This window comes from Cyprinodon tularosa, unplaced genomic scaffold (genome assembly GCF_016077235.1).
Source record: "Cyprinodon tularosa strain WSP-4 unplaced genomic scaffold, ASM1607723v1 ctg171, whole genome shotgun sequence".
Lineage (NCBI taxonomy): Eukaryota > Metazoa > Chordata > Actinopteri > Cyprinodontiformes > Cyprinodontidae > Cyprinodon > Cyprinodon tularosa.
The window spans coordinates 1,836,473-1,849,139 of record NW_024038541.1 but is presented as its reverse complement, the minus strand read 5'-3'; the positions used below and the strand labels follow the sequence as shown (position 1 = coordinate 1,849,139).

The 12,667-nt window shown below is 39.5% G+C and overlaps 1 protein-coding gene across 2 annotated transcripts in view; it reads left to right on the top strand.

Annotated features, from left to right (window-relative positions):
• The window catches only part of ptch1 (patched 1), an 81,949-nt gene that overhangs the window by 57,964 nt on the left and 11,318 nt on the right, over positions 1-12,667 (top strand). For both annotated transcript variants that reach the window (XM_038281486.1, XM_038281487.1), the window contains exons 15-18: positions 75-384; positions 1,513-1,655; positions 7,593-7,776; positions 9,992-10,272. In XM_038281486.1, the coding sequence (XP_038137414.1) occupies positions 75-384; positions 1,513-1,655; positions 7,593-7,776; positions 9,992-10,272 (918 nt within the window). The remainder of the gene's footprint in view (positions 1-74; positions 385-1,512; positions 1,656-7,592; positions 7,777-9,991; positions 10,273-12,667) is intronic.

Here is a 12,667-nt window from a genome sequence, read left to right as displayed (position 1 = left end):
CCTCAGTGACTCCTAATACACAAGGTGCAGCGGTTCTGATTGATTCGTCTGCCCGTCCATCCCTCTGATTCCAGGTGGTTGTTATTATGCTATTCCTGGGCCTGCTGGGAATCAGTCTGTACGGGACCACCCAGGTGCGGGACGGCCTGGAGCTGACGGACATCGTCCCCAGAGAGACAAGCGAGTACGACTTCATCGGCGCTCAGTTCAAGTTCTTCTCCTTCTACAATATGTACGTGGTGACGCAGCGGGCGGACTACACCCAGAGCCAGCTTCTCTTACACCAGCTCCACCAGAGGTTCCACAGCGTTCACTACGTGTTGAAAGAGGATAACGGCACGCTGCCCCGCATGTGGCTGCACTACTTCAGGGACTGGCTGAACGGTAAAAATAAACCCCGTTTTCCAATCAGGACTATAGCCAGATGCTAAACAGACTGCTCTCTGTGACAGTTTTAGTTGTCTGGAAATTTGTTTCCAACCGGTGTGTTATTCACACTTTAGTATATAATCAGGTTTAACTTCTTGAGAATAACTGAGGCATGGCACTCATCTAGTTTCTTGTGAAAGAGCTTTGAGATCATAATTTCCCAAACATTTGACATGAATCCACAGCAAACAAGACATCAGGCTGCAGTTTAAAAGGAGGAAGTATTGCACAACAGACACTGAGGCCTTGATTAAAACCGACTGTGTCTTGATTGAGATGTTTTAGGCAATACTTTTATTCTTGGCTTTAAGAATTGAACCGCTGAGCGTTCAACAGCATCCATCCATCCATCCCTCTTTTAAATTAGTTGAAAAGAACGAAGCTCTCCAGAAGTTTCACTCTTAGGAAAAACAAAAAAAAAACAAAAGGAAATATTGGGAAATAAACCCAGATTAATATAAACACTAAACTCTTATTTAGTCTTTCAAAAAGATCAAAGTAAATGATAAAAAACAAGAAATACACCAACATGTATTCTGAAAAGAAATATGCGATGGCATCCTGTGGGAGTGTGTGTATGAACTGGAGAACCACACAGAGGAGAGCTGTGTCTGATTTTCCTTTCCGCAATGGTGGGACAAATTGGAGCCAGACAGGCCAAGGAAAGATACCCAAAACAACATCTACCACAGACGGACCACAGCATGGGCCTTGAGGGGGGAAGAGCAGACGGGAGAGGAGTGGTACACATATGGATTAGGGAGAAAGTATAGAAAAGGAGGCACATGTTGCTGATATGTCGCCCAACAATTTCTGTGAATTAAAACCACACAGATTTCAGGCTTTTGAAGTCAGGATTTGTGGTTGGAAATGGAGTTATGCAAAATCAATGATGCTTATTACGGAGGTTGAGGTTAAGTTGCAGAGTTGTGTCACATTCTGTTTTATCATGCCGGGTTATTACGTGTTCCATTTTCCTGTAAACGTATACTTTGCCATTGACTCGTAAAAGGAGGCTGAAGATAACAGAGCGTGTAACCTTTTAAAACATCCTGATCTAACCAATCTGCGGTTTCCCCACAGGACTCCAGAAGGCTTTTGACGAGGACTGGAAGGCCGGCCGGATCACCGTCAACAGCTACAAGAATGGTTCTGATGATGGCGTCTTGGCTTACAAACTGTTGGTGCAGACAGGACGCAGGGACAAGCCCATCAACAAGAGCCAGGTGTGTGGGGGGATTCAAGCCCATTCTGGTTTGTCACCTCAATAATTGTGATACAATCTTCATTATGAAAATAGGTGCACTATTTATATTTCAAGTAAAATATAAATATTTCCGGCAAGATTGTAACCAGTATATTTATATTAATTATTTTCAAATAGAGGACTTATTGTTTAAGCCCGCAGTACAATACTTAAGTGTGTAATTCAGCCATTTTTTTCAATTCAGTAAAAAAATGTTTATAAATCCCAAAAGAAATAAAAAAAAATATTATGTGTAGAGCTGATGAGAACCCTAAATTCAGTTTAAATAAAAAAAGCAGAATATTAAACAAGCAAAACAAAAAAAGGATATTTAACGGTTATTTTCTGTTGGGAACTCAAATCTTCCAGACTGACTATTCTGCAACATTTACATGCTTTAAATGTTTGAATTCCCTCACCAGCATTTCATTCATGATTAACCTCACATGGTTGGACAAGAGATTGATAAAATGTATAGAATCGTGGCTTCTGAGGATCTGAATCGGTCCCCTTGGCTTACATCACCCTGGAGAAGACTGCTGACTTCACAGGAGGCAATTAGACCGCCATTGCATCCTCCACTCTGATAAAGAAGCCGATTGTATCCAGGCTTAACAATCGGACAAACAGTGTTGAAATTAGTTCCATTATGATGTGATCAGTGATGATTTGAACAGTTATATCACATCCTATTGTTCATCCAATTAGGTTTTAATCCTATCCGTTATCAGCTCAGAACATTTTAGAGCCTTCAAATATTTCCAAGCATATCCTTAAATGCATATATCTATTTTCTTTAATGTGTTATGTAATTAGCTCTAGAGGAGACACACCCCGCTGTAAGATTTTTTTTTTTTCTCTCTCTACTTTAATGTTCTTTCTTAGCCCAGGAATGTAAAACTCTCACTGGAGATTTGGTCTGCCTCCGAACAGCAACTCTGCATTTGAATCATTTCTCAGTTTCTCCATGTGTGAGATCCGTGAATAGTGAACCACTCCCCACTTGTTTGTTATGAGCTCCCTCTGTTTTCAAAGCCTTTGCACACCAGTCGGACAGAGAGGCTGGGTTCTGCTGTCTGGTGGTCTGAGTTTAGCGCCCGCTGTATTTCATTATTAGTGCTGGCAGAACAACAATAAGGTCATTGCGCTGTTTTTGCTTATGCAGCACTTTGTTGAAATTTGCACCTCACCCTTGACTCAAATGTAAGAAAGTAAACATATGGAGCAAGTGATTTTATCTTAATCATTCAACAATTTCCAGTTCAGTTGTGGAAGCGTGACTTGTCTCCAGTCTGGCATTGTGGGAAATTTTTTTATCCAACTAAGAGTGAAGTCAACCCAGGCAGCAGCTTAGATCTTAGAAGGAGGTCCAGAAATGAATTTTGCAAATGATCACATCATGTCTGGTGTATGTCAACAGGGAGATACCAATGCGCCGATGATAAGATTGTGCATGGATTGTGATATGGATCTGAGATCTAATTAGCACAACTTCAACAAGAGAATGGAGGATTGTGTAGGTATGCTTTTTAAAGCTTAGAGGGCAAGAGATATAGATTTATAGCTGCATTCTTGGGCAAGAGAATAGAACATGGAAAAATGGAACCAAAGAAATACAAAAACATAATTCTTGGCCAGGACTCGTAAAACTATCTATTCTTCATTTAACGCTGAGCAGATTTTTTATGAAACCTCGACAACACTGCAGTATCCTGGGTCAAGAAAGGCCTATTAGCAGAATGCTTGGGCCTTAAGAGCGTTTTATGCTCAGAAACCAGGTCGTCTGCGTGTGTGTGTTGCGGTTAACGCAGGTATGCCACCCCTACTACAGACACTCTGGTGCAACTCCCTCAAATTGTAGGTGACTGCAGACAGTGCCGCAGATGGCGTTCCAGGGAGGAGAGAAAGGAGACCTCTGATTGGTCAATTCTTCGTCTGCTCTACACTATGCGTATTTCCTGTTTTTGGTACCTTACCAGCTTGTTTTGTTTGTATGACCGCCATTGTGGAAAACGACTCGTGAAGATGGACCAGCTAGAAGAGCGAGGTGCGCGAGAACACTGGGACCCTTTATCCCCCAGGATCCCCGCTCTATTTTACCCTCATGTCCCTGCATTGTCACACAAACTTGCCCCTTGCGTTTTTCCCCTTCCTCACCGCCTCGGCCATATCTAGACCCACATCTAGTTCGTGATTGTCCCTCTTGTGTTGTGGTGTGGAATAACAGTGAGCTTGTTGCAGCGTCACACCTGCAACAAGCTCACTGCGACACACTGCTGCGGGGGTATAACCAGCCCTTTAGGCTCAATCTGTGTTTTGGAGAACTTTGGCCTACTACTTATTTTAGCCATTTCTGATCTGTTGTAATCAACTGAAATATTTTTTTAAGTTTTGTTTTTGTTTGGACCAGTTGCCTATTAGTTACATAAGAGGGGTCCCACTGGGTGTCAAAGAGCATTCACTGTATAGTAGGTCTTTCTTATTTCTGTGTTGCTAACACATTTATGTACTTTGTGTATCATCCAGAGGAATGAACTAGACAAACATTTCAGAATCCAGGATATTTTGTGACACACTTAAGATAAAAGCTCAAAAGGATCATTTCTAGCCTTCACATTATCTATTTATAACTAAATTAAACTGTTTGTGGACATTCAGTTACGTTTTCCACACTGAAGGGTGTTGTCAGTTTAATTCAGTTGCATTTGGCTTAAAGTGGACTTGCATTTTCTGACAGGAGGCAGGAACAGCCTTAGTGTAAAAGCATTTCACATCACTTCCTCTGTCTTTAAGGAAAGAATACTCGCTCTAAGGCGCAAGGGGCCACAAGTAAAGTTGACTGGGCTTCCCATGACAGCTTGAAGACATACAGTTGTTGCCTGTTCTGACGTTAAATTCAATCCAGATTCTTATTTCAGCTCTTGCTCCCTCTCTCTGACTTACCTACACAAAATCCTGCACTCTGTATTTCTCTTTAGTCCTTTCCTTCAATCAGCCAAGCTCAAACACAATGCTTTGTTAAGGCCAGTTGTGTGTATGCATTTCATTGTAGTTTTGTTTTTCTGTTTTTAGTGTCAACATTTTTTTACTGAAGTAATGTTTTGAATATTCCATGTGAAAAATCCTAGAAGAAGAATTTATATCATTATTATTTCTCTCCTCTTACCTGATGGATATTAATTCCTGGTGAGTTTGAGTTAAAAAGCGACACAAAGGTGACCTTTCAGTGACTGAATGCAGATGGAGGTGAGCAGAGAGTCAAGGAGGAGGTGGAAACAATGAAAGTCTGAAGAAAAAGGCCAAGCTAACACTATCAAGAGCTCTTTTCTTTTTAGGGCCGGTTGAATCTGTGGCGCCAGCCGCCAGGCATTCTGGGTACCCATAGGGGTCAGGAGAACCAAGTGTGAGCAACATTTATACAGATGTTGTGTTATTTTTATAGCTCTACTCCATTTGCTGGGTGGCATTTCCTTCAGTGTTAACAACCAGGTTAACTGCACACAGACGCGCCTAGGGACTCCAGCCAATTTTTTTATTGTTACACTAACTCAGCTTTTTTTTTTTCTTGCTAGACCCCCCCAACCCCCCCACACACAAAAAGTGGAGGAGGAGAAAAAAAAATCTTTCAATCCTTTCTTCATGTATGTAACGCCGTGAGTCCAGCTCAGCTTCTAAAAACTCTCCCAGCCTCTGTGAAAGATAGATTTATGGTTCCTAGAAGGCAGAGTGGCGGAACGGTACAGTAATGGTTTTACCTCTCAGGAGGTAGCCATGTTAGGCCACACATTAGCAATCTTCAGTTAGACAGCATTTCATACACTCAATACAGCTACTTAAGTAAAATTAAAGCTGAAATCACCACAATAAAACTACAACAAGCGAGCAAATTAAAATTACTTCTTGTATTTCTGGTTAGTTGGGGATAAATACCAGGTTTTATGGCTTCCTCCACAGAGAAGCATTACAAGAAGTCCCAGATGTGACCAGTAATTGTGTATCAGGATATTTTTTGATATCACAGTTAACAATCTGGGTGCAGCTTTACAAACATCCCTCTTTTAACGTTTGCATAACCAAAAGCGTAAACTATCTAATTTGAACAAGGGCAACAAACTATTGTTTGGAAATTGTTACGATTCAAGCAACAGATAGAGTCTGAAATGTTTAAAACGTTAAACCGATTTACATTTGGGCTACCATGTTAACACCATCAAATACAATGGCTTCACTTTCTTACTGTGGAAAATCAGTGATTTATAAAATACAACAATAACCCTCCTTCAGCCAGATTTAGTGCTAATCATGAATGTTTTTGGGGATCTTTAGCAAATGAAGAAGAATACAGAAATCTCCATTTTCTTTTTAATTGTTTAAGACATTGACAATTATTTTTTTAGTAAAAGTATTTGCTAGTAGCTCTGTAGGTCTATGTTTAACAAAAGAAAAACATTTTAAAGATACCAAAAAAAGGAGGACGATTAATGCACCAGTTAAACCGAACACATCAGTAATTTACACTCAAAATTAACAAAAATTCTGTTTCTACGACTAATTATAATTCAAACTGAAATATAGGTTTCAGTATAAGTTTCTTTAATCGAAAATTGTTACAGACAGATGTTTTAGTCCAAGCTGCAGCTTCTATGAGCCAAATATATTTTATTTGAACATCCACACACACCACCTACATGTGTTTCCCCAGCTTATACAGTAGTAAAGTGCATTTCAGACTTCTTGTTCTGACTTAGGGAGCTATTTAAGGGCAAGTATGGGTTTATATTAGGGCCCTGGTGCATCCATATATTCCCAGGAGGTCCCTGAGGTCCTGTGATCGGCGCCTACTGATAATGCCCATTCTAAGCTAAAACAAAAGGAGACGCAGCCTTTCATTCACTGCCTCAAAGAAACTGGGAATCTTACTTTGCTTAGATCATTGGACTCTGCAGCTTCCCTAAAAATCCAGCCAAAAACATACATTTTACTTATACATGGTTTGGGGTTTATAAATATGTTAGACTTTGTCTTCTTGAAGACATTTATCAATTTAAAAAGAATTCAATCAAGACTTACAGAAAATATGGGAGGTGTTTAAAGGAATGACAACATCACAGTAAGGGATTTGATATTAAAATTACTGTATCCTATTGTGGTTGAGAGGGTGCAAAAGTATCACACTCTATGGCAAAACACTGAACATGTCTAATGAAAAACAAGGATTGGTTTATATAAAAGAATCTTGAATATAAAAAAGCAGATTGCAGTAAAAACAGCTGTATTTATTTGTTTCTGTGTTAAATACAGGAATCCTTACACGTTTAGTCCAGTTAGGTTTGTTTCTTCTTTAGTTGCCAGAACCTCTCGGCATAAGAGTGCCGTCTAGTAGCTACTTTGAGAAGTTTATTCAAAGCGGTCAGGACATATGGCCTGAGGTAGGCCAGCCAGTATCTGCTGTATTTATAGGGAGAAGCTGATTCAACATTTTCCATGTTTTAATGTGGCATGATAATTCTGGGAAGCTGTGATCATTAGTACAGGAATTTTTGGAGAAGGTAACCAGTGTTTGACTTGTTGACTTTTCTTTGGTCGGAAAAGGAGAGAGCGGAGGTAATGTTTGCCTCCAGCTTTGAATGGTGTTTCGTTCTCTTGCACTCATCCATGTGTAAAAGGAAACATTTCTGTGGTCGGCTCACCTGTAGAATGTTATCGTAAAACATGGTTGATTTCCACAGAACCACTGCAAAACAGCTGCAAAGCACCACCATCTTTATTTAATGTTAAAATCTCTTTTTTTCCAGTTTTCTAAGTATTCCAGTTGAGTTCTGATCTAATGAAGGACTTCAGCAGACGTCTTTCTCTAAAGATTGCAGATTGGTAATGGTTGCTGTCATTAATCCATGCTTTCTGCGGGTTTTTGCAGTTGACTCGACAGAGACTCGTGGATGCTGATGGGATCATCAACCCTGGGGCTTTTTACATCTACCTAACCGCTTGGGTCAGCAATGATCCCGTGGCGTATGCCGCCTCACAGGCCAACATCCGTCCACACCCTCCTGAGTGGCTCCACGACCGGACTGACTCCATGCCAGAGACGCGTCTAAGCAGTAAGTCAACATGTAGGGAGGCTTTTCAATGCAACACAACGTGGGCTCAGCCTGACTTTTTTTTACTGGTTCCGTCCCACGGCCACCGCAGGCTGAGTTTTGCTTACCTCTTGCGGTCTAACTTATTGCTTTGTGTCCGCCTCTAAGCTCAAAATGAGGTAATAGACTTTGCCGGACCAGTGCAGACTGTGCACTTATGCGAGCTCAGGTTGCAAAGCTGGCGGCTGGGACACGACTCAGTGTAGTGCCTGTGGTTTAATGGTATAATCCTGACTACCCTTGGGCTTGCAAGCACACTCACACACACTTTAGTGAAACTTGCTGACCCTAATCTCGACTCTCATTCCTATACCACAAATAGACTGTCCACCACAAACTTAACGTTTATTTGAGTTGAGATAAAGTCTAGTTTGGATGAACAACTGGGTAAGTTGTTTGACGTTTATAACTTGTGTAATGCAATTGGAAAAGCAGAGTGAAGTTCTTTACTATGTTGCGTTAGGGAAGATTTATGCTGCCAAGTCATTTTTTCAGTGTTTTGTATTTTTTGCTGCTATTATAATTTCAACTCTTGTCACAGATTGGCAATTTGTGAAAGTAGTTTGTGATAAGTGAGCAATATGGGTTAGATGAGGACTTTGGCACATTTTACCAAATTGATAAGATTTGATCTCAACCATTCATGTAGCTCTGGCTGCTCCTTTACTACCATAAGGTGAACTTTTATTCCATTCTTGAGGAGTTCTCTGCATCATACAGGTTTTCTACCAAGAATACTCTGCATTTAGAGTTTTCTTTCTTACTTTCTTATTCCCATTTTAATTTAGCAGAACACAAGTTTTCGCTGAGAGATAATGTGTTTGTAGGCAATGTTTATCTGCAACAGAACATGTGTTTCCAATAACTATCAAATTTGCTAAATGGAAATACTGCAATTCAAAATAAACTTTTTTTTATTATTAAAAAAAGTTTTTACGCTTTGATGAGGTGATTTTTTTCAATCATATTGAAATTAGCATATTTCACAAAACTGTAAGGTAAATACTTTTTTTGCATCAAATTAGTCACGTGTAAAACTGGACTTTACTGCCTTGTAAAAAGTCGAAGAAGAAGGAGACTGAGAGTATTTGGAGGATGATGGCGCCCACTAGAGCCACGGATGTGTTTACAACTAATGATGCCAAGGTGTTTTGAGAGTGTCCTGAAAACACATGTATTCATGTGCAATTTAAATTGTATTTGTTGTTTAATGGAAATACCACAATTGCAAAACTTTTTTTTTTTTTTTTATTTAGCACAATATAGACATAGTTTTAGACATTTGTAATGGAAACACAGCTTGTGAGGGTTTTGCACATATGCTGTTGAGGTATTGATTGTCTAATTATGTCCCATAGTTTTTGAATTCGGATTTATGAAAATTAAAATGGCTTTTTTTCCCCACTTTACAGTTTTAATGAAAAAATATACATAGACTGCCTTTGTAATTGGAACGTGATGTATTATGGATGTTTCCATGCTTTTGCATGGCACTGAATGTAGACATGGAGTTGCTGAGCAATCCTCAAGCTGCCACATGTGGCAAAGAGTTGACAGCATGAATCTAAATAACACCTTTTTTCACCTCCAAGTATGACTTCATTGGCAAGTGACAAGCAGCTATACGTGTTTGTGCATTGATATTTTTCCTTATGTGGTGGTGCTGTGTTTAGGGCGTGGTAATGGCAATGATCCTGACATTGTAATTACTGTGAATCAACCTTAGTTCTGACAGTCTGCTGTGTCTGGAACTGATAGGCCCTCATTAGGCAGTCTTGTTCTAAGGCTGGCCAGGTCCGAGTCAATGGAGCTCTGTTTAACGCATCTCTGCAACCCACCCCCACATGCACACTGCACATTTGCCTACAGGTTCAATTTCTCCTTAAACAAAGTGAGTAGGTGGATCACAGTATTGCTGGTTTAGACGGAGCATCTTAGATTATTACTGCAGATTGATTAATTGGTAATCAGAACTTTTTGTTCCGATTGTTGCTTTTAACTGATTCTTCAGAAGTTAGTTTCTCAAAGGTTGCAATATAATCAGTCTTGAAACCTGTGTCTTCCAGAGTGAAAATCTGGTGCAAGGAGAATTGTGGTTATGACTTCATTTAACCCCTGATCTTTAAACAAGTATATAGAGTTAACAAAATCTTTTTTCCACTTCTTTTCCATTTAGTTCCTGCTGCCGAGCCCATCGAATACGCACAGTTCCCCTTCTACCTCAACGGGCTCCGGGAGACCCCACAGTTTGTGGAGGCCATCGAGAGCGTGCGGGCAATCTGCAACAACTACAGCCGACAAGGCCTGCCCTCCTACCCCAACGGCTACCCTTTCCTCTTCTGGGAGCAGTATGTCAGTCTGCGCCACTGGCTTCTCCTTTCCATTAGTGTTGTACTTGCCTGCACCTTTCTGATCTGTGCTCTGTTCCTGCTCAACCCATGGACCGCTGGCATCATAGTGAGTGTTGATAACAAAAATACAACAAAAATACATATTTTTTTTAAATCTACCAGTCAGATTTTCTGAGACTGTTTTAAAATTCTCTAGACAATTTTTTGCTAATTTAGATTTTCCTATAAGAACTATGATTAATATACGTATATATATATTTTTGATAGCCTTCATGCTGTGAGTGTTGGTTGATAATTTGTATTGGTATAGTATTCTCTGAAAAAGGGGTTTATTATTTTAAACCAAAACATAATAATGAGAATATAGTGCATCTGCTTTTACTAAAACACTATTGTTGCGCTTATTCCCTTAAACAAGGATCCCTAATCAGCAACATTCGACATCTTCAGACTTAATGGATCTAGAAATGAACCCTCATGTTGTATAAATAGAATATAGGAAAGGCTAATTTTAGCTCATCAGATCTAATGCCTGTAGAGAAATACAGTAACTTAATAGCACTTGTACATAATTTTTTGATGATGGTCCTTATATTCTAAATAATTCTATATTTTCCATGCAAAGAAATTATTCAACTGGCCTTGTTGCTTAAGAACAGGATTTGTTTTGCCTCCTTAGAATATCTACATTTTTTATTTCTCAAAAACCTACAATTACAAATAGAAATAATTGTGTTTCCACAATTTCACAATAATGAAAAAAGAAATTACATTGTATGCGTTGGCACTATGACAAAACATCTTTTTCTCTCTAAGAATCAATGAGGTCATCCAGTGCCAGGTATATTTAATTTTAGAGGTTCATTGAAGCAACATTGCTCCTTCGTTTGTAAAGTTTGTTAACCTCTGACTTTAGAGGATCATTCCCAAAAGGGTGCTAAGATTTCAAAATTCAGCATATGTAACGACAGAAGAACCAGAAAGCAATTTGGTTAGAGCGAGAAGGCTGTACCCCAGAGTAAGGCAACGTGGGACCTTGATATTCACTATCATAGAGTTTTTGCATGTATCCTTGCTTCAAACAAATGTCCAGTGGCCATGCCTTTGCAAAACTTTCTTATAGACAAGGATGTAATTTAGTATTTTGTTTCCATTGTGTTGGATGTGTGCAAAAGCTGCAAAACAGTGTTTTGTTGCTCATATATAGCCTGAATGAGGTGCAGATATCATTTAACATTTATCATCTCTGCATGTCTTCTGACTCAATATGTTTAACACCTAATAACTACAGAAAGTAAGGTATTCTGAGTCTTGTACATTGAGTAATATCTTCCGCATTTCTTCTTCTTTATTTTTTTTCCCATCCACTGTATATATATCTGGATCCACTGTGTATACTTTAGAGAATTTTTTTCCATTGTGAGATCTGTCTGTCTGTCTGTCTGTCTGTCTGTCTGTCTGTCTGTCTGTCTGTCTGTCTGTCTGTCTGTCTGTCTGTCTGTCACACAGATAAAAAAAAAAAAAAAATTGAATCTTTTTAGTTTCAGACCGTGCAGTTATTGGCCAGAGAGATCTAACTGAAAATTAACCAGTTCCCGGCATTATACCCGTTGCCCTGTGCATCTTGTTTCCTTTTTCTATATGTTATCCCCCCCTCCCCTCCCCAAAGGAAAAAAAAATCAATAAATAATGGACCACTGCTTGGACAGTGTTATGATAAAAAGGCTCAGAAAGACAGGGATGCTGTGTGTTATCGTTGCCCCTGTCACCAGTGTTTATCTTCTGCTGTTTTGTTAGGGCCAGTGTGTTTAGTCTACTGTGACACTCCCAGACATCAGTGCAGAAATGGATGCTGAGAGTACTCAAAGTTTCTCCAGCAGCTAGCTCCCTTCCTGACCACCATAAGACAGCCTTTGAATTTTTTTTTTCTTCCCATCTTGCACTTCTGTCTTTTACTAATTGCCTCAACCAGGGTTTCCGTGGAAACAGACAAGCACACAGGGTGTCCAGGAATAACTTGTATGACTGTATAACATACAGGGACGTTATTCTCATAGAACACATTTACAGAGATATCTGGCTTCTCTCTCTGCTGGCTTGTATTTTACAACAGGCAGTTGCTAGGCCACCTGAGGCATTAAAACAAGGAAGGAGAGGAGTTCATGTCCATCCATCAGGCTTTACTAGCAACATCAAAAGGCTTGTTATGAGGCATCAAGGACCAAACAGCCACCTCTGCAGTATTAAAAGCAAAAGCTGGAAGCTTAAGAATGCATTGCCATATACAGAGTGTAGGCAGTCATATAAACTTTACAGAAGCTATCAGTTATGATTAGCCCTCTGCATTAAAATACTTTCCAATATTTAAATAAAGAATCCAAACCTACATGGTGAATTATTTTTTCTAACTTGCAGAAATATAATCTTAAGGTTCAAAATAGGCTCTGAATTTATCGAGATGTAAGGTTTTTCTTGTTTTTTGCCCACTTGTTACCTAATTG